This window comes from Macaca thibetana, chromosome 11 (genome assembly GCF_024542745.1).
Source record: "Macaca thibetana thibetana isolate TM-01 chromosome 11, ASM2454274v1, whole genome shotgun sequence".
Taxonomy (NCBI): Eukaryota; Metazoa; Chordata; class Mammalia; order Primates; family Cercopithecidae; genus Macaca; species Macaca thibetana.
In genome coordinates, this window is record NC_065588.1 from 47,362,668 (window position 1) to 47,388,451 (window position 25,784).

The 25,784-nt window shown below is 43.1% G+C and overlaps 2 protein-coding genes across 9 annotated transcripts in view; one reads left to right on the forward strand and one right to left on the reverse strand.

Annotated features, from left to right (window-relative positions):
• The window catches only part of DAZAP2 (DAZ associated protein 2), a 426,196-nt gene that overhangs the window by 151,223 nt on the left and 249,189 nt on the right, over positions 1-25,784 (forward strand). The window lies entirely within an intron of this gene.
• The window catches only part of SLC11A2 (solute carrier family 11 member 2), a 51,664-nt gene continuing 27,000 nt past the window's right edge, over positions 1,121-25,784 (reverse strand). For 5 of the 8 annotated variants that reach the window (XM_050748725.1, XM_050748727.1, XM_050748728.1 and 2 more), the window contains 12 exons: positions 20,817-20,923; positions 19,517-19,587; positions 19,346-19,413; positions 16,394-16,549; positions 15,214-15,372; positions 14,119-14,205; positions 12,630-12,749; positions 12,026-12,175; positions 11,430-11,503; positions 10,602-10,827; positions 8,186-8,239; positions 1,121-1,915 (listed from right to left, as the gene is read on the reverse strand). In XM_050748725.1, coding sequence (XP_050604682.1) covers positions 1,838-1,915; positions 8,186-8,239; positions 10,602-10,827; positions 11,430-11,503; positions 12,026-12,175; positions 12,630-12,749; positions 14,119-14,205; positions 15,214-15,372; positions 16,394-16,549; positions 19,346-19,413; positions 19,517-19,587; positions 20,817-20,923 — 1,350 coding nt within the window. In that variant the 3' untranslated portion in view covers positions 1,121-1,837. The remainder of the gene's footprint in view (positions 1,916-8,185; positions 8,240-10,601; positions 10,828-11,429; positions 11,504-12,025; positions 12,176-12,629; positions 12,750-14,118; positions 14,206-15,213; positions 15,373-16,393; positions 16,550-19,345; positions 19,414-19,516; positions 19,588-20,816; positions 20,924-25,784) is intronic. The other 3 variants (XM_050748726.1, XM_050748731.1, XM_050748732.1) reach the window with 1 other exon arrangement.

Below are 25,784 nucleotides of genomic sequence, written 5' to 3' on the forward strand. Positions count from 1 at the left end.
CAGGATTTCTGACTCAACACCTTTGGGGCTAGAAAGAAATGAGGAGTGGGCTGGATGTGGTGGCTCACACCTATAATCTCAGCACTTTGGGAGGCCAAGGCCAGCAGATCGCTTGAGCTCTCGAGTTCAAGACCAGCCTGGGCAACATGGTGAAATCCCATCTCTACAAAACACACAAAAATTAGATGGGTGTGGTGGTGTGTGCCTGCAGTCCCAGCTACTTGGGATGCTGAAGTGTGAGGATGGCTTTAAGCCTAGGAGGCAGAAGTTGCAGTGAGCTGAGATGACGCCACTGCATGCCAGCCTGGGCGACAGAACAAGACCCTGTCTTAACAACAAAAAAGGCTGGGTGCAGTGGCTCACACCTGTAATCCCAGCACTTTGGGAGGCTGAGGCAGGCAGATCACTTGAGGTCAGCAGTTTGAGACCAGCCTGGGCAACATGGTGAAACCCCATCTCTACTAAAAATGTGATGCCTGTAATCCGAGCTATTCAGGAGGCTGAAGGAGGAGAATCACTTAAAGCCGGGAAGTAGAGGTTACAGTGAACTGAGATCACGTCATTGCACTCCCACCTGGGCAACAGGGCAAGACTCTGTCTCAAAAAAACAACAATAAACAACAACAACAACAAAAACAAAAAGAATTAAGGAAACAACTTCCTGTTTAGGAAGGTGGGTGAAAAAAAAAATCTCTACATGTAGGCAAGCAGTTTGTGATATGTGGACTAATCTTCCAAATCTCATTCTAGTACTAATCTCATGCCACTTGGTATAAATAGGTATTTTAAAGTGAAACGTTTAGCATTCCCTAGGAGATTCAACAATACAAATATTAGCCACTCCTAGAAATAGACTTTGGATCTAGAAATGGTGTTTGCTATGTTAATGGGAAGAGTGGGAAGAAAATACACTGGCAGACTATACAAATGTTAGAAGGAAGATAAATATCTTCACTATCTTATGTCAGGACTTACAAGTTAAATGTTAGAAGTTTCTTCTTTTTCTGCCTAAAACCTGAATGCCAGAATGAGCTGAGTTACAATGCAGCAGGGAAAACTGATCACTGGTTAAAGTGTGGTTTCTGGATCTTGTTACTGGGTATTAAAGCTCTTTGGCAAATGCCTTCATATCTGTTTAATGGCTAGAAAACAATTCAAGAAAAGTGACAACAAAGACAATAATTACAAAACAGGCTGATAACCAGCGTTAACTATGATTGCCAAATAGAAGAAATGTTTTTTAAGAAACGATGTGTTAATATGATGTGTTAATATCAGTAGATACAAAGGATATAATCTGGTTGATTAAAATCAAAGTGAAATTTAACTGACACAGTAAAATATCACTTTACAAGATAGTCAATTTGACCGGTTCATTGTGAAGAAGAGCATTATTCTCTTTCCTTTCTCACTTGTGATCCAGACAAAACAAATATCTGATATATCGAAACAATATTAAAAAAAAAAAAATACAAAAGCTCTATCAGTGTCATATAACCTTAAAACTCTACCCAAACTGAGATGCTCAGGTTTACATAAATATATATACATATATATCTTTTAAATCCCAGAGTCCAAGACACAAGCCCATAGGGGTGTGTGGCTCTCAGAGGCCAATTGTTTAACTCTGGGAGTGTAAGACTGTTGTGAGGTGGGTGGTCTCTGACCTACATTTATAGCTGTCAGTTTTGAACACCCTTCCCATGAGGAAATCTTTGCCTTTTGTTCAAAACGTCTGAACAAAACTCACCTCTGAACTAACAGAGATGTTAACAGGACACCTGGCACAAAAAGGGCTTAGAAAAACGTGTTCTCATAGAGTCTCTCAGGCTGTCAGTCATCTAGACACAAGTGAGTCAGCATCCATGGTGTTCAGAAGATAGAGTTCAGGCTGAGCTGTCAATCCCAGATGGCACTAAGGAAAAAAAGATGGAAGAGGGTTAGACTGATTTTCACGTATTTATTGAAATCAGCATTTAAGTACCTATAATTAGCACATCAATTTAGGCCTTTTTTCTGTACTGCTATGTTGATTTTTATTTCAGAAAAGAAATGGCTTACAGATACATACATGAATGGTTTCTGATATGCAAAATAACAGGTAGGAGCTGAAATAGTTAAGGACTAAGATGGTACCAAATGTCCTCAGCAAAATTAGCACTCTGACTATTCTTGTGACACAGTCTGCCTCAGGATGGGTGCTGCAAATCAGGATAAGAACAAACATGCAGAATGCTTTTGTATTTTACTACTGTGTGAATTAGAAATCAAATTTCCAATGGTTTCAATCCTTAGCCCTATTATCCTTTGGCACTGGAGCAGAGAAAAGTCTTTCATTTAAAAAACAAAAACATAATGGCATGTACTAAGAGGGAGAAAGATGACCTATGGGTCCCATATGTTTGCCAGGCTGAATAAGAATCACCGAAGCTGCTTTTAAAACACAATTCCCAGCTGGGCCCGGTGGCTGATGCCTGTAATCCCAGCACTGTGGAAGGCTGAGGCGCGTGGATCACCTGAGGTCAGAAGTTCAAGACCAGCCTGGCCAACATGGCGAAACCCCTCCTTGACTAAAAATACAAAAATTAGCAGGCCATGGTGGCGCATGCCTGTAATCCCAGCTACTCAGGAGGCTGAGGCAGGAGAATCACTTGAGCCCGGGAGGCAGAGGTTGCAGTGAGTTGAGATTGTACCACTGCACTCCAGCCTGGGTGACAGAGCGAGACTCCATCTCAAAAAAAAAAAAACAACACACAATTCCAGACTCCGCTCCTAAAGAACCGAGTCTAGATGGTTTGTGTTGGGACCTGTGCGGTTATTATTTTTTTTGCAGAGACAAGGTCTCACTATGTCACCCACGCTGGAGTGCCAATGATACAATCTTGGCTCACTGCAACCTCTACCTCCTGGGCTTCAGCCTTCCTCCCATCTCAGCCTCCCAAGTAGCTGGGACTACAGGTGTGTGCCACCACACTCAGCTAATTTTTTTGTAGACAGGGTTTTGCCATGTTTCCTAGGCTGGCTATGAAGTTATTTCTTTTTACTTTTTCTCTTCCTCGAATACACCTTGGAACAACTTTGAGTTTCATTTTAGCCCTACTGTTATTACTTAGAGCTTTTATTGTTATCCTTTGGCACCAACAACCTCTAAGTTAACGCTGAATGCAGATTATAAATTTATTGGCAGCAACTATCCCTATTTTAGCATAATAGAAAGGCACTGGAGTTGGGTTCAAGCCCTTAACTCTACCATTTCCTACGGCCTTCAGCATGTCACATATACTTTTGGAGCCTTATTCTACTTATTTGTAAAATGTGAATAAATGCTACATTTGAAAATGCCAAGTACAGCCAGGGACAGTGGCTCACACCTGTAATCCCAGCACTCTGGGAGGCCAAGGCAGGCAGACCACTTGAGGTCAGTAGTTTGAGAGCAGCCTGATCAACATGGTAAAACCCTGGCTCTACTGAAAATACAAAAATTATCCAGGAGCAGTGGCTCACACTTGTAATCCCAGCACTTTGGGAGGCTGAGGTGGGTAGATCACAAGGTCAGGAGTTCAAGACCAGCCTGATCAACATAGTAAATCCCCATCTGTAAAAATACAAAGATTAGCTGGGCTTAGTGGTGTGCGCCTGTAGTCCCAGCTACTTGGGAGGCAGAGGCAGGGGAATCGCTTGAACCTGGGAAGTGGAGGTTGCAGTGAGCTGAGATCGCACCACTGCACTCCAGCCTGGGCAACAGAGTGAGACTCTGTCTTAAAAAAAAAAAAAAAAAAATTAGCCAGGCATGGTGGTGAGAGTACTCAGGCGGGTGAGGCAGGAGAACTGCTTGAACCTGGGAGGCAGAGGTGGCAGTGAGCCAAGATCGCACCACTGCACTCCAGCCTGGGTGTCAAAGCTAGACTCCATCTCAGAAAAAAAAAAAAAAATGCCAAGTATACCAGTATACTATCTCGTGTTAGTCTTCAGCACATATATTTAACACATATAAACTGTCGTGTGTAACCTCACAGGCTTGTTGTGATGACTGTGTGAAGACAGATTAGACCAAATGATGCCCAAGATAAAACTATTTCCAACTAGTGGGCTAGGAAAACACTATATTACACTGGCTTTACGACATGGAAACAGCTCTTCAGACATCAGCTTGCTTAATTCAGGCTTAAGTAAATAATAGCAATTAAATATACTGACAATTCATTGAAGCCTTTCCCAAGTGAGCAACGGTGGTAGGCTTCTTCAATATGTAGTAAGCAAGGGTTGCAGTATTAGAACTGTGATGCCCACAGAGTGTCACTTAGATGACTTAGTTGATAGACTACCTTCATTGGAGATGTTTGTTATATTGTTCTGAGACACTGAGAAATGAGAATAAATGGCCTGGGAATGGGTTAAAATACTTCCATGGGCAGACAGCTAATACAAATGAGTGAACTTTTCAACTAGTAACTCTTGGCTATTGCTGGGATAGGACCATAGAGGACCCTGTCCATTCTCTACACTTGCCAAAAGCATTCGAGCTTACTTTTAAAATTCTGCACAGGGACCAAAATCTACCAGTTGGCAACTTCTGGCTAATGCATATTCTAACACTAATCAGAGTATGAAACAAATGCTTCAGTGTGTTATGTTCCTTGTGCTGATAAACAATAAAGCTTGGCGACAACCCAACATGAAGGGTATACTACATATGATACAGGATAGTTTGGGAATGAAAACATGGATTCTGGAGTTAAGCTATGTGAGTTCAAATGCCAACTGTGCATTTCATTAGTAATGTAAATATGGGCAAGTTACTTTTGGCCTTCCAGTTGACTCATCTACATATAGGCTGATCCTCTTGTTGTTACAAGGATTAAATGAGATAGTACAAGTGTTCAGGCCGGTCTTAGAACACAGTACTGAGTGAGCCATTATACATTCATAAGCTAAGGGGCTGAGAGACACTGACACATTTAGAATCACTGGTCCTACCAATGAAGAAGCAGAAGGTATTCCAGAGGGCAGAGCTAAAGGAAATGTTTCCAAACAGGATCCTCACATTGTTTTGCATCCTATTTTAGTTCTGAAATTAAATCCAAAGTAAGGAGGGCACTAAATGAGGAAGGACAACATGGAGAACAAAATTCTTCCTAGATAAATTCCACTGTGTTACTTACAGGGAAGGTTTACAACAGAGAAAGGGAAAATGAAGTTCTGGTGACACGCCTGGGACAAATCAACTGCTGACTCAAGTTTTCCTGTCATGTGTCTAGTAAAGTTCACTGTGCCTGAGCTCTGCCTTTGTTTTTAATAAATGATGGCAATATTTCCATTTATATCAGGCCTGCCAAAATGTTCCTTGATCTTTAAGCTAAACGAGTTTGGTTTCTCTTCAAATAGTAATTTTCATTGGCAGCACATATAGAATGTAAAAGTGAAACAGTGAAATAAACTATAGGTAGAAAATATTCAGCTTAGAGAAAAGCAGAATAAAATTTTTTTTCCCAAGTTTAAACATGGTAATGATGTGACCTTTAGCTGTGTAAAACTATTTGACTAAGTGGGTAAAGGGAAATTAATGTCCTGGTATCTGCAATTAATCCAAGCCTTCTGAGGACTAAATCCATTTATTTCTCTATCCTTTCTAAGGAGAAAATCCTAACAGTGTGGACTTAGTGTGCCATTCCAGGTGGTAGTTGCTGGTTCAGTATTTTTGTATCAAAGTTGTTGAAACCCTATTAATAAATTATTTCAGGGTTAAAAAAATACCCAGGAAACCAAATTGGAAAAAGAAAATTTTTTTTAATTAGAAACCAAGTTTACATATGGTTAAATGGTTACTAAAAGCTCAGTTGTAACCACTCCTAACACCACTAGCAGAACCTCAAGGGAGCCAAGAGCTCTTCCCTTTTCCCTTGTTAATTTCCAGTATAATGTAGCAGCACAGTTATTTCATGTCACATTTAAGGAGAACAAGAATCAATTTATATAAAGTACAATTGTGTATCCTTAAACATTCCACATAAACACACTGCCAAAACTCACTGGATATGCTGGAATTGGATATGCTCACTGGATATGCTTAAATTTCTTACGTATTGTTTATTGCACCCAGAGTACTGGTTAAAATGCACTTTCTCTCTATGAGGATCAAATGCAATAAGGTATGAGGGTATTTTTAACACTGTGAAGTACACACATAATATTATAAAATGCCATTTAATTGGAAGGAGTTTTCTATCATTGCAAGTCATATATATAACTTTTAAAAGAATACTAGCAGCTTTTACCTAGGCTCCTAAATGCTTATAAATCTGAGACTGACTGGACCCACCCCGACCCAGGGCAAAGGTACATTTTACCATATCATCTTTATAAATAATTTATTTTTTTTTGTCAGTTTGGCCTTTCCTACTGCAGCCAGGTGAGAGCTTAAGATGTCAGTCCCCAATATCTTCACAGAGCACCTTTATGACCAGTTTGGGGAATTACAATGGTAAGGGGAAGAGGCAGATATGAAGAGGAATGGTTAGGGGAATTGTCATTCATGACTCTGTGCTATATTACTTGAGGGGCTAAGAAAAATATATGGTCAGTGAAACACAGCAGTGTACCCTTAAATGCCTTATGACCATCCATCCAGTCTGTGCTTTTTTGACTGTGTGCAAATATCAGTAATAACGCTTTTGGGGGCTCAGATGAACAGAGAACGCCAATCAACCAGGACTCTGGAAGGAAAGCTCCAAAAACGAGAAGTCCTTCAACACCATTTCCCATTACTGTTCTCACCAAGTCAATGGCTGTAAAACAGTTTTGATTATTTATCTCCATCAAAGTGATTTGATTTGAGATAATCACACAATCTCAGGCTCGGTCTGAAAAAATATCAGAAGTGGCTGAAGTAAAAGCAGCAGCTTCACGCTGAAGACACCCATTTCCTCTGACTCCAGAGCTCCACCATCTGGTCTCAAGATTTTTCCCTCTGAGGAAACAGCTGTAGAGAGGCAGCCCAGTTCAACCTTGCTGAGACAGTGAACTTTGCAACCATACTGACACCTACTGACTTGCGGAGAATGCTGAGAAAGACAGTGTGCTTTGCAACCGTTAAGTCCACAGCTCCTGAGATTGCCTTGCAAGTCATCTCGGGCGTGAAGCAGAGTGGTGCATCAGAAAAACATGACGATTCTGGTGAGAGGTGGCCTTTAGGAACAAAATAGACGGCTCTCCTTCCCCCTTAAAGTCTTTTCTCCCCACCCTCAACATTTCATGAGAACATCAGTTCATAAATACTACCATCTTTTTCTATCACCACCCTCCTGGAGAAGGAAAGTGAAGGTTTTACAACTACGTGTGCTCAAGAGTAAATATCATCAGGAAAGCTCTACACTAACAGGCAGGTTATTAAGACTCCCAAGAAATCCTCATAAGCTTTTCAATCTGAGGAAAATCCTGAGAAGGTAGTTAGTAAGCACCACCTAGCGATGTGGTGCTAGGTTTTGCTAGTTGTCAGTTTTTCCCCTTCTTTGTTTTCTCACCCCTCTTAACGTCCATTGAGAAATTAAAGTGGAAATAAGTTCAAAGAACCTTAAGCCTGATAGAGCAGGGTGTCTCTTAATTTTATATTTCATATGGATGAAGCTATTCTAATTGAGAATTTTGTATAATTAAAATAATTGAAAAGGTATGTATAAGGAAAATTTCTCAGCCTTTAAAAATCCATTACATTTTGATAAATAAAACTTGCATACTCATTCTGTAGTTTGAATAATAAAAAATGTATTACATTTTCCAATTTTTTTTTTTTAACATATAGCCTGGTTAAGAACCATGCATATCCTTGTCTCTCCCAAGGATAAATTGAGCTAGCCTTTGGGCAACTACTTAAGCACTTAGTGTTGGAATGATAGCAGCAAATGTCAGCTTTTCAAAGATCCCACCCTAGTCCAGTTCCAAGGTTACGAGGTCAGGAAGAAAAAAATAATTCCATCTTTCAAGCATACATGAAACAAAGTCTTTTCCAACCAACGGTTGAGTCATAAATGCAGTCTGTGCAACGGCACATACTTTTGGCTATGTTCACACAGTAAACCATAGAAACACACTGGCTCTGATGGCTACCTGCAGAAGACAGACTAATCCAGTGTTATTTAGTGTAGCCACGGGTGGCTTCTTCTGTCAGCAGGGCTTTAGAGATGCTTACCGTATGCCCACAGTCCAGGAAGGACATGCCCAGTGCAATCAAACATTGCCAACCCTGAAAGACAAAACATGGTCATCACTCACCAGGCTCTTTGAAAAGCCATGACTGCTCACACAGCACTTCTCAAATGCAAATCTGCTCCCTTCCTTGAACATCCAGCTGTGCCCATCTACCACCAAGGGTAGCGCAAGTCATTCTCTCAACCCCGCCCCCCTTTCAAAAAATCATCTGCCTTCCTCAACAAAGTTTGTCCATATTATTTTTAATATTGAATTTCTCTGTTCTTACTGCTTTGTGTCTGTGGTTTTCCTTTTTTTTTTTTAATCTTTATCATTATTTTGCGTTTTAGAGACAAGGTCTCCCTCTATTGCTCAGGCTGGAGTATAGTGGTGCAATCATACCTCACTGAAGCCTCGAATTCCTGGGCTCAAGCAATCCTCCCTTTTCAGTCTCCTGAGTTGCCAGGATTACAGACGCACATCACCATGCCCAGCTAATTTAATTTTTTTTGTAGCGACAAGGTGTCTTGCTATTTCTCAAGCTGGTCTAAAACTCCTAACCTCAAGTAATCCTCCTGGCTCGGCCTCTCAAAGCACTGAAATTATACACATGAGCCACCTCCTCCAGCCTGTTGTTTGTTTCTTTTATCCAACTATAAGTTCTCGGAAGTCCACTTTTCCTCAGTCCTCCCCATGATGAGGAGAATGACTAACAGACTAATACAATTGGTGTAGTCTCCTAAGCTGCTCTATGAAGTTCCTGTTTTGAAGCTAAACAGCAGTAATCCACTCTAGAATCAGCCCTCTCCTCTAAAAATAGGCCTTCAGGCCAGAGGCAGTGGCTCACACCTGTAATCCCAACACTTTGGGAGGCTGAGGTGGGTGGATCACCTGAGGTCAAGAGTTTGAGACCAGCCTGGCCAACATGGTGAAACCCATCTCTACTAAAAATACAAAGATTAGCCAGGCGTGGTAGCATGTGGCAGTAGTCCCAACTACTCAGGAGGCTGAGGCAGGAGAATTGCTTGAACCCAGGAGGCAGAGGTTGCAGTGAGCTAAGATCATGCCACTATACCCCAGCTTCAGCAACAGAGAAAAACTCTATCTCAAAAATAATAATAATAATGGGTCTTCAACAAGCTCATTAGCCTTAGGCTGACTGAGAACAAACTGGCACCTTCATATCCAATTTGCATTACGAAAGGATACCCCTAACTTCTATAGTGAATTTTTAAAAACAATTCCTGTCAAGGATATACTCAGTTACTTGGTTTTCCTTGAAGTTAAGTTCCTAGATCACAGGATCAGTACAGTCTTTGTGTGCCCAAAGTTTATCAGGAAGAAAAAAAGAAGAGATATATCAATCTAGGAAATAATTTTTCAACATTTACTGAAGTAATTTTCTCAATAAAGTATCTAACGTGTGGCACACTGGTGTGGGGAAGTGTTCTAGAGGTTAACAGCAGGTTTCCAGCCTCCATCTTTAGCCATTCTCTGCAGCAAAAATGATATAAATTCTGCTATTCCTTATCCCCAACTCCTGTGTTTTTTCAAAGAAACCTATACAGAACAGGGAAATGGATCTGTTGTTATTTTGGCTGTTTTTCATTAATATAAGCAATGTTAAAGACGATTTGGAAAATAGAGAATATATCTATAATCCTACCTTCCTACAACAAATTATATTGCCATTTTTATATAATTCTAGACTTTAAAAAAATTTTTTTATAATTGGAATATAAATTTTACATACTTTTTCATGTAGCTATAGTTTTATAACCACGATTTTTAAAAAATGACTCTAGAATGAGAGTCAAGGAAAGATTATCACTATTTACTTATTTGCTTGGACAGCTAGTAAGTGATGGAGCTGAGGGGGGCTGTGTGCCGCATGTGTCCCACCCCGAATCTCTAAATCACACTGCATGCCCCATTCTCTACCTCTGTTTTGTACTGTCCTCCATTCTCTGTACTGCTACCCTTCTTTTAGTTCCTCAAACATACTGTACTCTCTTGTTAGGAATTACTAAGAATGGAAACCACAGAAGTGACAGAAATTGAAAAAATGACAAATCTTCGTAACCAAAGTGAATTTTATGGTTAGAAATATTATTTTGTAAACAGCTGGATTTGACAATTTCATATAAATTGTCTCGATCACCTGGAGGTAGATTGTTATGTACTATTTTGGGTCTGTTCATTTCTCTTTTTTTGTGGAGATAGAGTCTTACTATGTTGCCCAGATTGGTCTCTAACTCCTGGACTCGAGTAATCCTCCCGCCTCAGCCTCCCAAAGTACTGGGATTATAGGCATAAGCCACTGTGCCCAGCCTGGGTCTGTTCATTTCTGAATGTCAGTGAACTCCACCTCTACCATCCCTGATACCTATGCCCCTGCTCTTCCAGGCTGGACTTACCAAGTAGAACACAAAGCCCAGATAAGCCACGCTGACCACAGCAGCCACCACATACAATGCCACATGCCCTAGTTCCTGGACATAAACCACTACAAAGTACATATTGATGGAACAGATGATAAGGACCAAGATTCCTCCTGCAATCCGCCAGCCTCTGTAAAAGAAATCAGCACAGTCACTGGTGGAATAATCCAACTTGGCCACAGACAGAAAAGGAAACTGCATCCTGTGGAGTAAACAGGACGGGAATTAGAGGCAGTTCAAAATGAATGGAAAAACTGTTCTTAATTTGAAAAAAAAAAAAAAAATGATTCTTCATAAGTCTAAGTTAAAATCACCCAAAGTTAGATACTGATAGGGAGAAAGAGCGGGGAAAAGACACCAACAAATAATCCCTAATATTTAAGTCCCTAGAGATGCAACAAGGCCTAGAAATGCAATGAGTCATTTTATTAATGTTCCCAGAAATGCAACAAGTCACTTCAGATACCTCATATCCTTTGAAGATATATATAAAAGGTACTAACTTACGCCTTTCTTGTTAAGATCATTTAACAAAGAATTAAGGTGCCTCAAACTTCCGTGGCTGAAGCTGAAGAGTTATGCTGTAAAAGCTGAACTTTCTTTCCCTTCCAAATGAAAGATGTGCTTTCTCTTCCTTTACTATATTCACAGTTGCCATTCTCTAAGCCAAAGAGGAAGCAGTTAGCAATCACCTCTCAAAGCATATCACTTCCCTCTATGTCTCACGTCTGACTGGCCTACTGCATGAAGATACCCTTTCCCCACATCAGCATCCCCTTTGGGAACGAAGAAGAGTACACTCACAGTCCATTGGCAAAGTCACTCATTACTGGCCGCAAGCTCGTAAATGTGAGGATGGGTATGAGGGCAAAGGGAAGCTGGAAAAGAAAGAAGATCAGATGGGATTACTATGGGTCCTTGTATCACCCTAGAGAACAGCACAATTAATGAAATGGAAACATAAATGCTGCCTCAACTACTCCATGAGAAATAATTATTCCTATCATCCCAACATGCTTTGGGCATTACACTGAATTCTGTAGAGCTGTCATTAAACTAGCACACAAACCTTTGTACATGACTTGTCTCTTTAACCTCCACAAGACCTAGCACAGTGTCCTATATGTTCATTTAATGTTTGCTTTGCATTAATGAACTACAATTTTGTGTTCCATGTGTAAGTAAAGCTCGTAGTTCGCATTCAACAGGTTTAAAAAACCAAACCATTTCTATAATCCTTTTAGATGCCAAGGATTTCATATACATTTACTGCAGACCACAACCATGCCTCTGCCTTCCTCTCAATATCCCCCCAGCACCCAGCTAGGCTTGGTACCTAAGGGCAGTACATAATGCTACCTGAATAACTAGGATGTGAGTTTCCTCAGCTTCCTCCTCACCTGTAAGCTCTGTAGAACATTCAGGAAGTCATTCATCCCTGTTAGATGCTCTACATCTTGGAAGACAGCAACAAGCAGAGTGGGGATGATGGCAATAGAGCGAGTCAGAATCACTCGGGCAAAGCGTGACCACTTTAGGTTCAGGAATCCCTGGAAGAAAACATAGGAGCAGGATGACTGTCTGCAACAGGAAACAAAAGTTTTGGGGAGGTTTAGGAGAGACCTCAGAAGAATGGGATTGAGAAGTGACAAAAGGGGCCAGGCTCAGTGGCTCACGCCTGTAATCCCAGCACTTTGAGAGGCCAAGGTGGGTAGATCACCTGAGGTCAGGAGTTCAAGACCTGCCTGGCCAACACGGTGAAACCCCATCTCTACTAAAAATACAAAAAATTAGCCGGGTGTGGTGGCCAGAGCCTGTAATCCTAGCTACTCAGGAGGCTGAAGCAGGAGAATTGCTCAAACCTGGGAGATGGAGGTTGCAGTGAGCTGAGATCACGCCATTACACTCCAGCCTGGGTGACAAGAGTGAGACTCTATCTCAAAAAAAAAAAAAGAAGTAACAAAAGGGTTGTATTATCTCCCTCTATCCTATACCAGCACATACCTCCATGACAAACTGGCCAGAATAGGTTCCTGTCATGGTGGAGCTCTGTCCTGCAGCCAGGATCCCCACTGCCCAAATGTAGAGTGCAGCAGGCCCAAAGTAACATCCCAGCACAACACCCTGTGAGAGGCCAAGATAAAGGATATGATTGTGTCAATAATCTGCTCAGACAATATCCAAAACAGCGGCTCCCTGTGGCATTTCTCCCTTCTTCCTTGCTATGCACCACCCACGCCAAGTGCCGTGCTGGGCACTGTGCCAGTAGCTAGGCTCAAGTCCTGACCTCATTCTAGAAGCTTTCAATCTAAACTTTACTGGATGTTCCTTCATTTCTCTGCCTAGTCCTTCCTCTTCTCCAAGCTCCTAAACCTCCATCTTAAATATTAAAAAAAAAAAAAAGAAAAAGAAGAGGTCTACACCACATTCCCCAAATTATATTCCTTTACACACTATTCTGGAAAATGGCAATAGAAGTACAGGGAAATATCAAATAAATTTGGGAAATGCTACACACCATATATTCTACTGTTGGAGGATCACAATGTAACCAGCATAAAAGAACCGAGAGACTCCAGTAAAAACACTTTACTAAGAACACTTTCTTGGGGCTGGGTGGGGTGGCTCACACTTGTAATCCCAGCACTTTGGGAGGCCAGGGTTGGAGAATCCCTTGAGCCCAGCAGTTCGAAACAAGTCTGGGCAACAAGGCAAAAACCCTGACTCTACAAAAAAAAAAAAAAAAACAAGGCCAGGCATGGTGGCTCACACCTATAATCCCAGCACTTTGGGAGGCCGAGTGGGGGTGGATCACCTGAGGTCAGGAGTTCGAGACCAGCCTGACCAACATGGAGAGAAACCCCATCTCTACTAAAAATACAAAAGTAGCCGGGCGTGGCAGCACAAGAACGAAACTCCGTCTCAAAAAAAAAAAAAAAAAAAAAAAAAAAAGCTGGGGTGTATACTGCATCATTTTTTTCTTTTCTTTTCTTTTCTTTTTTTTTTTTTAAAGATAGTCTTACTCTGTCGCCCAGGCTGGAGTGCAGTGGCCCAATCTCGGCTCACTGCAACCTCTGCCTTCCAGGTTCAAGCGATTCTCCTGCCTCAGCCTCCTGAGTAGCTGAGATTACAGGTGCCCACCACCACACCCAGCTAATTTTTGTATTTCTTTTTTAGTAGAGACAGGGTTTCACCATGTTGGCCAGACCGGTCTTGAACTCCTGAGTTCAAGTGATCCACCTGCCTCAGCCTCCCAAAGTGCTGGGATTACAGGCGTGAACCACCGTACCTGGCCTGTATAATGCATTCTTTTCAACTGAGCCTCTATTCCTTCCCATTTAATCCAAAATGCTTGTCTGGTGTCTGGAGTTCTGAAATAAATGACACTCCAGAGAAGATATGCTCACATCTAAAGTGAAGTCACAAAAAAGACCAGAAACTATGCTAAAAAAAATGATTCAGGAACAAAGATCACAAATCCAAACATGCTTACCCCTTTGTAGATGTCCACAGCCAGTGTCGAGTTATCTTTAGGAAAGAGGCCAGCATGAGGACTGCTGGTGTTCGTACAGACTTCAACCTAGAACCCAAAGCAGTTCAAAAGCAACTTTTGTTTCAGAAGCAAGGACCAAATAAGAGCTTTCCTACATATCATACACAGTCATCTATGAGAGGTAGGCTGGAGGGAAAACATTGAACACTGGATATATGCTGTGATGTGGGCAGAGACTGGCAGCAACGTCATCTAGGATCTTCCTCTATAATCCTTCTACACCCACAGGTCATCAAAAATCTTCACTGAGTTACAGTGTGCATGATAATAATGTACAAACGCCGGGGTACTTTAAATGATTACAGGAGGAGAGGCTCTGAAGGCGGCTTCAGACATGAGAGAACACCCAGAATAGAATCCTCAGTCAAAGCAGACAGAGGAGTCAGAGGTTCCACAGATGGGAAACAAATGGTGGTCAAAACTACATAGGCAGTCCAGGCACAGGAGCTCACACCTGTAATCCCTATACTTTGACAGGCCGAGGTGGGCGGATCACTTGAGGTCAGGAGTTTGAGAGCAGCCTGGCCAACATGGTGAAACCCCATCTCTACTAAAATTATAAAAAATTAGCTGGGTATGGTGGCAGGCACCTGTAATCCCAGCTACTCAGGAGGCTGAGGCAGGAGAATCACTTGAACCCAGGAGGCGGAGGTTGCAGTGAGCCAAGATTGTGCCACTGCACTCCAGCTTGGATGGCAGTGCAAGACTCCGTCTCAAAAAAAACACTACATAGGTAATCAGAAATCAAGATTGATACAGAATTCAAAATGACAAGACAAAGTCTGTCATCATCACAGTTTCTGTTTTCTGTTTGTTGACTACTCCCAAACAAAAGCTGAGAAAGAGGGTCCAGGCTTGGTTACCCCCATACTGTAGACTCTGACTGGTGCATGGTGATTTTGGGGGGCAGAGGTGAAGCTACAGATTATTTTTCCTGAACATTAACACTAGAAGGATGTATTTTCCTTCCCCATCCCATTGCAGTCTTCACTTTACCCTCATATTCACCACCACCCATAACCCCGGCTTACTCACCACCTGCTCATTGGTTTTCCCAAAAAATGCTTCAGCAAAGACTGAGACAACAAAGACGTTGATGATGAAGGAAACAAAGAGTGCAATGCAGGATTCAATAAAAAAGTACTTATTGGCTTCTCGAACTTCCTGCTTATTGTTCCGGTTTACCTGTCTAGACTAGAATGACAACAACAGCAGTCACTTTTTGACCAGTTAGAACAAGTTTCCTTGCAACATTTCAGGAGTTTGGAGTCAGCTGAGAGATTTAGGGGACAAACAGTTGACCAGACAAAATGTGAGAGATCCAACACTCACCTACATCCTAGTTACTGAGCAATTAAGAACTTCATATCGGGGGAGAAAAAAGAACTTCATGCCCTTTCGTTGAACTGTACATTCCCCAAATAGGGAACAGACACTAAATGACTACTGAGCTCTCAGTTACTCTCAGTGGCTGGAAGGACCACTGACCTATAAAAACAACCTGATTTCAGTCCTAAGGTGTGCATATCCCTATTTATAAAGGTTTCTGAAATGTCTAAGCAAGCTATTACATAATACTGATGGTAAAAGCCTGTTTGGGCTTCTTTACTCCTGACCTCCATAAGCCCACTTGAGCTTTTGAAATTTAAACACAAGAGACTTGATGCACTTCTGACATTTTATGAAAAACTTTAGTCCCAGCTGGGTGCAGTGGCTCACGCCTGTAATCCCAGCACTTTGGGAGGCCATGGCGGGTGGATCACTTGAGCTCAGGAGTTCGAGCCCAGCCTGGCCAACATGGTGAAACCATGTCTCTACTAAAAATAGAAAAATTAGCCAGGCGTGGTGGTGCATGCCTGTAATCCCAGGTACTCGGGAGGCTGAGGCACGAGAATGTCTTGAACCCGGGAGGCAGAGGTTTGCAGTGAGCAGAGATCGCGTACTCCAGCCTAGGTGACAGAGCAAGACTCTGTCTCAATTTAAAAAAAAAAAAAAGAACTTTAGTCCCACCTGCTTTATGCAGTTAGTAATCTCTGGTCAATCTGGTGATAAAAAATATCATCTAAGTATATGGAGTTTATAAATGTCCAGCCTTGGAAAATACCTTGCTCCTTCAATGTCCTAACAATTGTAAACTAACTTTGTGTCCCTTGCAATTGAAGGAAAAGATCCCATGAACTGTCTACGAGGTGAAGGAGATAAGGGCCTTGCTCACCTTGACTAAGGCAGAATGCAGGTACATGTTGTGTGGCATGATGACAGCTCCCACGATGCCCACAGCCTGTTCAATCTGTGGAGTGCGACAGCCTGAACAGGATGGTACGAACATGCCCTTGAGTACCTGGCTCTGGCTGGGTTTCACTGTAACATACTATATACCAACATAACAATGATTAGCCTTTACAGGAACGTGAAACAGGGGAGTAACACAGTACTAGGGAACAGTTAGCATCCCTTACCCCTTAAAACCTCTTCTTCTTCTTTCTTTCTTTATTTTTATATTTTTTGAGATAGGATCTTGCTCGTCACCCAGGCTGGAATGCAGTGGCATGAGCACAGCTCACTGAAACCTCAATCTCCCAAGTTCAAGCAATCTTCCCACCTCAGCCACCCAAAGTGCTGGTATTACAGGCCACCACACCTGGCCACAATCTTTTCTTCTGCAACTACCTAAGATAATGAGGAATACAGGATCATCATAGGACCAAGCAACATAAGGGGCTTACTACCAGGGGCCAGAGAATTCAAGACTGAGTATCCAGACAGTTTACATCACATCTTAGATATATGAAACATATGTGTATGATACGTAATTAATATTCTAAAGAAAGGGCTGGGTGTGGTGGCTCATGCCTATAATCACAGCACTTTGGAAGACCAAGGCAGGCAGATTGTTTGAGCCCAGGAGTTCAACAGCAGCCTGGCAACACAACGAAACCTTATCTCTACAAAAATTACCTTGGTGTGGAGGTGTATACCTATAGTCCCAGCTACTAGGGAGGCTGAGGTGGAAGGATCACTTGAGCCCAGGAGGAGGAGGTTGTAGTGAGCTGAGATTGTGCCACTGAACTCCAGCATAGGCAACAGAGTGAGACTCTGTCTCAAAAAAAAAAAAAAAGCCAGGCACCTTGGCTTACACCTGTAATCCTAGCACTTTGGGAGGCTGAGGCAGGTGGATCATCTGAGGTCAGGAGTTCAAGACCAGCCTGGCAAACTTGGTGAAACCCCGTCTCTATGAAAAATACAAAAATTAACCAGGCATGGTGGCAGGCACCCGTAATCCCAGCTATGTGGGAGGCTGAGGCAGGAGAATCGCTTGAACCTGGGGGCCAAAGTTGCAGTGAGCCGAGATCATGCCACTGCACTCCTGCCAGGGCAAAAGAGGGAGACTCCATCTCAAAAAAAAAAAAAAGGCCGGGCGCGGTGGCTCAAGCCTGTAATCCCAGCACTTTGGGAGGCCGAGACGGGCGGATCACAAGGTCAGGAGATCGAGATCATCCTGGCTAACACGGCGAAACCCCGTCTCTACTAAAAACACAAAAAATTAGCCGGGCAAGGTGGCGGCGCCTGTAGTCCCAGCTACTCGGGGGGCTGAGGCAGGAGAATGGCGGGAACCCGGGAGGCGGAGCTTGCAGTGAGCTGAGATCTGGCCACTGCACTCCAGCCTGGGCAACAGAGCGAGACTCCGTCTAAAAAAAAAAAAAAAAGAAAAGAAAAAAGAAAAAGCTGCTAAGGGACTTGTGCACGGTGGCTCACACCTGAAATCCTAGCACTCTGGGAGGCCAAGATGGGCAGATCACTTGAGGTCAGCAGTTCAAGACCAGCCTGGCCAACATAGCGAAACCCCATCTCTACTAAAAATACAAAAAGTTAGACAGGCATGGTGGTACACACCTATAATCTCAGCTACTTGGGAGGCTGAGGCACAAGAACCACTTGAACCTGGGAGGCAGAGGTTGCAGTAAGCCAAGATCATACCACTGCACTCTAGCCTGCATGACAGAGCAACGCTCTGTCTCAAAAATAATCAATAAAAATCTAAAAATTAAAAAAGAATATAGAATCAATTTTTATTATCCATACTTAGCATATTTCTGTTCACCCACGTTCATTTAAAAATCACTTGATGTTTGCCACTAGTACGTATGTAGTAAGAGCTCATCCTTAAACACTCTCATATATATTTTTCCCCAGTTCAGGATTTCTCTTGGAAGCCTTAGGCCAAGAGGCATAATCGACCCATAGATTACATATATATATATATATATTTTTTTTTTTTTTTTTTTTTTTTTTTTTTTTGAGACGGAGTCTCACTCTGTCGCCCAGGCTGGAGTGCAGTGGCCGGATCTCAGCTCACTGCAAGCTCCGCCTCCCAGGTTTATGTCATTCTCCTGCCTCAGCCTCCCGAGTAGCTGGGACTACAGGCGCCCGCCGCCTCGCCCGGCTAGTTTTTTGTATTTTTTAGTAGAGACGGGGTTTCACCGTGTTAGCCAGGATGGTCTCGATCTCCTGACCTTGTGATCCGCCTGTCTCGGCCTCCCAAAGTGCTGGGATTACAGGCCTGAGCCACTGCGCCCGGCCAGATTACATATATTTTTTAAAGTTCAGCCAGAGCCAGACCAGTAAGCAGAAATCAGTTTATAAGAACTGTACAAAGAAAGGTGCTAGTACTACAAATAATGTTAGTGACTGTAAGGAGTTTCTGGGTTGAGGCACAAACCAGGAAATATCCAGGATATCTCACATAATTCATTAACTGTTTTAATATTGGGAAAGTTCAAGCTGCAATTAACATAAACCAGGATGAGCAAAAGCAGAACTCCTCTAAGTTAACAGCCAAGAATAACCCTGCAAACCCCTCATTAATTAACCCTATCCATGGCTGTTCTGTTGTCAGATGGTCAACTTGGGACCAAGGAATCTTGTCTAGAAAGCCCTAAAATATCTAGTCATTTTAAACCTGGAAGTCCCTGCAGGCCTTTCTGCATACTAATGTTTGCTATGGATCATATTCCTTCAAAACTGGCCCAGGGATAAATTGGCTTTTGTTGATACACCCACTATAACAGAACCATACTAGCATTATTACTGTCTTTTATAATAAAAGGCTAAAAAAAACCCACAAAAACTTATTTTAAGAAGCTAATGAATACCCTGTACCACTTGCCTCATATCCAAATGTGAGGGCCATAATAGTGATGAGAAAGCCAAAAAACGCTTCGAGCTTCCGTAAGCCTAAAGGAAAAAAGGCAGCAGTGAGCTCAGAGAAGGCAGACTTCCCCATCTGCCACATGACAGAGAGCAGCTCCTTCGACCCTCCCATTTCCACTCTCCTTACCATATTTGTCCAAGAAGAGAAATACAAAAGTATCTGCAATGGTGATGAGAACGCCACCCCACAGAGGAATCCTAGGTCAGAGATGAGATATGGAAGTCAGAGAGACAGAAAAAAAGGAAACATTGAAAAACAGTCTCTTCCCAACAGCTCTCCAGATAAAGAACACTTGGAGAAGCTAGGACTTGAGGGAGGAGGGACAATGGCAGAAAACAGGCCTTGGGTAAAGTAAGGTAACAGCATCAACTTAATTACATTCATTTAAACTTTAATTGAGAGCCTACTATGTCACTCTTAGGATACAAAGCTGAAAAGTGTGGGTCTTACCCTCATGGAGTTAGATGGATAGAATTTTATAGGATTAGATAGATAGTATCCAGTGGGGGCCGGGTGTAGTGGCTCACACCTGTAATACCAGCACTTTGGGAGGCTGAGGTGGGCATTCCTAAACCTGAGGTCAGAAGTTAGAGACCAGCCTGGCCAACATGATGAAACCCTGTCTCTACTAAAAATACAAAAATTAGCTGGGCATGGTGGCAGGCGCCTGTAATCCCAGCTACTCAAGAAGCTAAGGCACGAGAATTCCTTGAACCTGGGAGGCGGAGGTTGCAGTGAGCCAAGATCACACCACTGCACTCCAGCCTGGGTGACAGAGAAAGACTCTGTCTCAAAAAAAAAAAAAAAAAAAGAAAGAAAAAAGAAAAAAAAAGATAGTATCTAGTGGGATAAAACAACATACAAATCAATAATTGCAATACAAAACGCCACACATTCTAATAAAGGTAAGCATAACTCATCATGGGAAATGGAAGATGTAGAGTCTACATCTACCAGGGGAGAAGAAATGGTTTCCAGAAAGATTCCACAGAAGAAATAACAATTGAGTTGAATCTTCAAACTTAAAAATGAATTGGGTTTTTGTTTTTATCTCTGCTTTGAAATCCAGCAAAACATTGATTACTTTCTTTTTTTTTTTTTTTTTTTGAGACGGAGTCTCGCTCTGTCGCCCGGGCTGGAGTGCAGTGGCCAGATCTCAGCTCACTGCAAGCTCCGCCTCCCAGGTTTACGCCATTCTCCTGCCTCAGCCTCCCGAGTAGCTGGGACTACAGGCGCCCGCCACCTCGCCCGGCTAGTTTTTTGTATTTTTTAGTAGAGACGGGGTTTCACAGTGTTAGCCAGGATGGTCTCGATCTCCTGACCTCGTGATCCGCCCGTCTCGGCCTCCCAAAGTGCTGGGATTACAGGCTTGAGCCACTGCGCCCGGCCAAAACATTGATTACTTTGTAGAGAAAAACCCCCTCACCTTCCTACAGACAGAAGATTGATGGCAATGGCTGAGCCAATGACTTCTTGCATATCTGAGCCGATGATAGCCAGCTCCACCATCAGCCACAGGATGATCCGTGGGACCTAAACACCAAACAGTAGAAAGACATGGTTCTGATTAATCACTTCTAAAAAATTCCTCCACAATTTGGAATTCACATTTTGGCACTAAACCATAAACAGTCCTTTATAAGCCTCCAGACTAGAGAAGAAATACCAGAACATGCCTCCACTTGGCCAATCACTGCACTGTGGCTCTCAGCTGGAGAAGGAAAACTGTGCTACCACGTGGCAGAGCCTGTGAACGAAGGTCAAGGCAGTAATCTCACTTTTTTCTTTTTCCTTTCTACTTGAGAAGAATGTAATTTCCATTTAATTTCCTAAAAAGAATCCTAAAATTTTTAGAGGAGAATAAGGATGCTAATACGGTCAAAATATGGGTCAAGAAAGAATATTAAATGATTGCAGAAGAGCACATCTATCCTGACCATAGCTGGGAAGACAAAACAAACATGAGAAGGTTGGGGTAGGCGGGCACAGTGGCTCACACCTGTAATCCCAGCACTTTGGGAGACTGAGGCAGGTGGATCACCTGAGGTCAGGGTTCAAGACTAGCCTGGCCAACATGGTGAAACCCCGTCTCTACTAAAAATACAAAAATTAGCTGCGCATGGTGGTGCATGCCTGTAATCCCAGCTACTCAGGGGTCTGAGGCAGGAGAATCGCTTGAATCTGGGAGGCAAAGGTTGCGGTGAGCCGAGATGGTGCCACTGCACTCCAGCCTGGACAACAAAGCGAGACTCCATCTCAAAAAAAAAAGGTTGGGGTCGACCAGGCACAGTGGCTCATGCCTGTAATCCCAGCACTTTGGGATGCCAAGACAGACAGATTCCTTAAGCAAAGGAATTTGAGACCAGCCTGGGCAACATGGCAAAACCCCATCTCTACAAAAACTACAAAAATTGGGAGCTAAATGGTAAGAACTTATGGACACACAGACAGAAACAACAGACACTGGGGTCTACTTGATAGGGGAGGGTGGGAGGAGAGAGAGGAGCAGAAAAGGTAACTATTGGGTACTGGGCTTAATATCAGGGTGATGTAATAATATATACAACAAACCCCCATGACACGTGTTTATCTATGTAACAAACCTTCACATGTGACTGCTCTGCCTACGGAATAGCCTTTCTTTACTCCTTTACTTTCTTAATAAACTTGCCTTTACACACACAAAAAAAACCTTCACAGCCGGGCACGGTGGCTCACGCCTGTAATCCCAGCACTTTGGGAGGCCGAGACGGGCGGATCACGAGGTCAGGAGATCGAGACCATCCTGGCTAACACGGTGAAACCCTGTCTCTACTAAAATACAAAAAAAATTAGCTGGGCATGGTGGCGGGCGCCTGTAGTCCCAGCTACTTGGGAGGCTGAGGCAGGAGAATGGCGTAAACCCAGGAGGCGGAGCTTGCAGTGAGCCGAGATCGCGCCACTGCACTCCAGCCTGGGTGACAGAGCGAGACTCCGTCTCAAAAAAAAAACCTTCACATGTATCCATCTCCAAACCTAAAATAAAAATTAAAGAAAAAAAAATTATCCAGGCATGATGGCGTATGCCTGTAGTCCCGACTACCTGGGAGGCTGAGGCAGGAGGACTGCCTGAGCCCCAGTGGTCAAGGCTGCAGTGAGCTGTGATCATGCCACTGCACTCCAGAGTGGGCAACAGACAGAGCAAGACTGTCTCAACAAACCACCACCACAACAACAAAAAAGGTTGGAGTCACCTTTAATGTAGTAATACCCAAGCAAGTGAAAAAGAACAGATATGCAAAAGGACTCAAGGGAAGATAGTTGGAATTGGGTGGCATATAACGAAGTCACAAACTAATCTGGCCAAACAATACAGCTAAAAATCAAATTCAGTTATGCTGACTCACTGAAGCCAGAAAAAACACCTCCAGATAGCTAGGATTCAAAACATTTGTCAGGTCACCCATGGTAGCTCACACCTATAATCCCCGAACTTTGGGAGGCAGGCAGGAGGATTACTTGAGCCCAGGAGTTCAAGCCCAGGCTGGGTAACATGGTGAAACCCTGTCTCTACAAAAAATTTTACAAATAGCTGGGTATCATGGTGCATGCCTGTGGTCCCAGCTATTCAAGAGACTGAAGTAGGAAGGCTGCTTGCGCCTGGGAGGTCAAGGTTATAGTGAGCTATGATTGTGCCACTGAACTCTAGTCTGGGTAATAGGGCAAGACCCTATCTAATTTAAAAAAAAAAAAAAAAAAAAAAAAGGCCAGGCACAGTATCTCATATCTGTAATCCCAGCACTTTGGGAGGCTGAGGCAAGCGGATCACCTGAGGTCTGGAGTTTGAGATCAGCCTGGCCAACATGGTGAAACCCTGTCTCTATTAAAAATACAAAAATTAGCCAGGTGTGATGGTATGCACCTGTAATCCCAGTTACTCGGGAAGCTGAGAGAGGAGAATTGCTTGAACCTGGGAGGTCAAGGTTACAGTAAGCCAAGATCACACCACTGTACCCAAGCCTGGGTGACAAAGCGAGACTCGGTCTCAAAAAAAAAAAAAAAAAAAAAAAAAAGAGAGCAGGCTGGGCGCGGTAGCTCACACCTGTAATCCCAGCACTTTCGGAGGCTGAGACGGGCAGATCACGAGGTCAGGAGTTTGAGACCAGCCTGGCCAACATAGTGAAACCTCATCTCTACTACAAACACAAAAATTGGCTGGGCATGGTGGTGCACGCCTGGAGTCCCAGCTACTCAGGAGGCTGAGGCAGGAGAATCGCTTGAACCCGGGAGGCAGAGGTTGTGGTGAGCTGAGATCACACCACTGCACTCCAGGCTGGGCAACAGAGAGAGACTCCATCTCAAAAATACCTAAACAAGGCCAGATGCAGTGGCTCATGTCTGTAGTCCCAGCACTTTGGAAGGCTGAGGTGGGCGGATCACAAGGTCAGGAGTTTGAGATCAGCCTGGCCAACATGGTTAAACCCTGTCTCTACTAAAAATACAAAAATTAGCCAGGCATGGTGGCAGACACCTGTAATCCCAGCTATGCGGAAGGCTGAGGCAGGAGAAACGCTTGAAACTGAAGGCAGAAGTTGCAGTGAGCCGAGATCGCACCACTGCACTCCAACCTGGGTGAAAGAGTGAAACTCCGTCTCAAAAAAACAAAACAAAACAAAAAAACAACCACAAAAACAACAAAAAAAGCAGGCCGGGCACAGTGGCTCATGCCTGTAATCCCAGCACTTTGGGAGGCCAAGGCTGGTGGATCACCTAAGGCCAGGAGTTCAAGACCAGCCTGACCAACATGGTGAAGCCTCATCTCTACTAAAAATACAAAAATTAGCCAGGCATGGTGGCACATGCCTGTAATCCCAGCTAGTCAGGAGGTTGAGGCAAGAGAATCACTAGAATCGCCTCACTGCAAGAGGCAGAGGCTGCAGTGAGCCAAGATCATACCACTGAACTCCAGCCTAGGCAACAGAGTGAGACTCTGTCTCAAAAAAAAAAAAAAAAAAAAAAAAATTATTATTACAAAATAAGCAACTATTAACATGTATGAAGAAAAAGAAGCTAGGCTTGGTGCAGCAGCTCATGCCTGTAGTCCCAGCACTTTGAGAAGCTGTGGTGGGAGGACTGCCTGAGCGCAGGAGTTTGAGACCAGCCTAGGCAACATAGCAATATCTCATCTCTACAAAAAAAAAAAAAAATTTAATTAGCTGGGTGTGATAGTCCTCGCCTGTGGTCCCAGCTACTTGGGAGGCTGAGGTGGGAGAATTGCTTGAGTCTGGGAGGTCAAGGCTGCAGTGAGCCATGATCACATCACTGCACCCCACCATGGGTGACAGATGAAGACTCCATCTCAAAAAATAAAAAGAAAGAAAAATAAGCTAGAAGGATTATCAATTACCAAGGTTTTGTTTGTTTTTTAAAAATGTTACAGGTACATAGTAGCTGTATATAGTATCAGGCATATGGGATATTTTGATACAGGCATAAAATGTGTAATAATAACAACAGAGTAAATGGGGATATTACCAAGATTTTTTTATTTTTTTGAAAAGCAGATAAGGATACTTTTTGCTCACATCTAGGAAAAGAAACAAAACAAAAGACAAAGCTAAGTTAAAAATATCTTCCAGATATAGTGTTCATTCTTGCCTTAGGCAACGGTAAGAAAGGCCCAAAATGGGCCGGGCGGTGGCTCAAGCCTGTAATCCCAGCACTTTGGGAGGCTGAGACGGGCAGATCACGAGGTCAGGAGATCAAGACCATCCTGGCTAACCCGGTGAAACCCCGTCTCTACTAAAAAAATACAAAAAACTAGCCAGGTGAGATGGCGGGCGCCTGTAGTCCCAGCTACTTGGGAGGCTGAGGCAGGAGAATGGAGTAAACCCGGGAGGCAGAGCTTGCAGTGAGCTGAGATCCGGCCACGGCACTCCAGCCTGGGCCACAGAGCAAGACTCCGTCTCAAAAAAAAAAAAAAAAAAAAAGAAAGGCCCAAAATGTCCAGAAGGAAGCTGTAGAGGACAGTGTAGCCCCCGGGGGGAAGGGAAACCGAAAAATAATTATTAGCAAATCCAAAGATCCTGCCACATATAGTTTGTAGTAAAAGGAAAAAAACTTACTTTTACAAAGTGATAGCAAAGTCAAACAAAAAAAGAAGATATATAAAATGCAAACTGATGGAGTACCATGGAGGTATGAATAAAAGTGCTTAAAGAGAGTATCCTCCTCCCTGTGGGCTGGGCATTGCTAGATACTGGAAGAAAGAGTGAATTGTAACACAGTTTTTCTAAGAAAACCTTCTAGGAAATGCGAGTCTTAAGTTAGATTTTGAAGGAGCGGGGAAAACATGGCCTGGCAGCAGGAGGAGCTACAGTATTTCCCTTGGTACCATCCGTCTTCAGGGCTACTG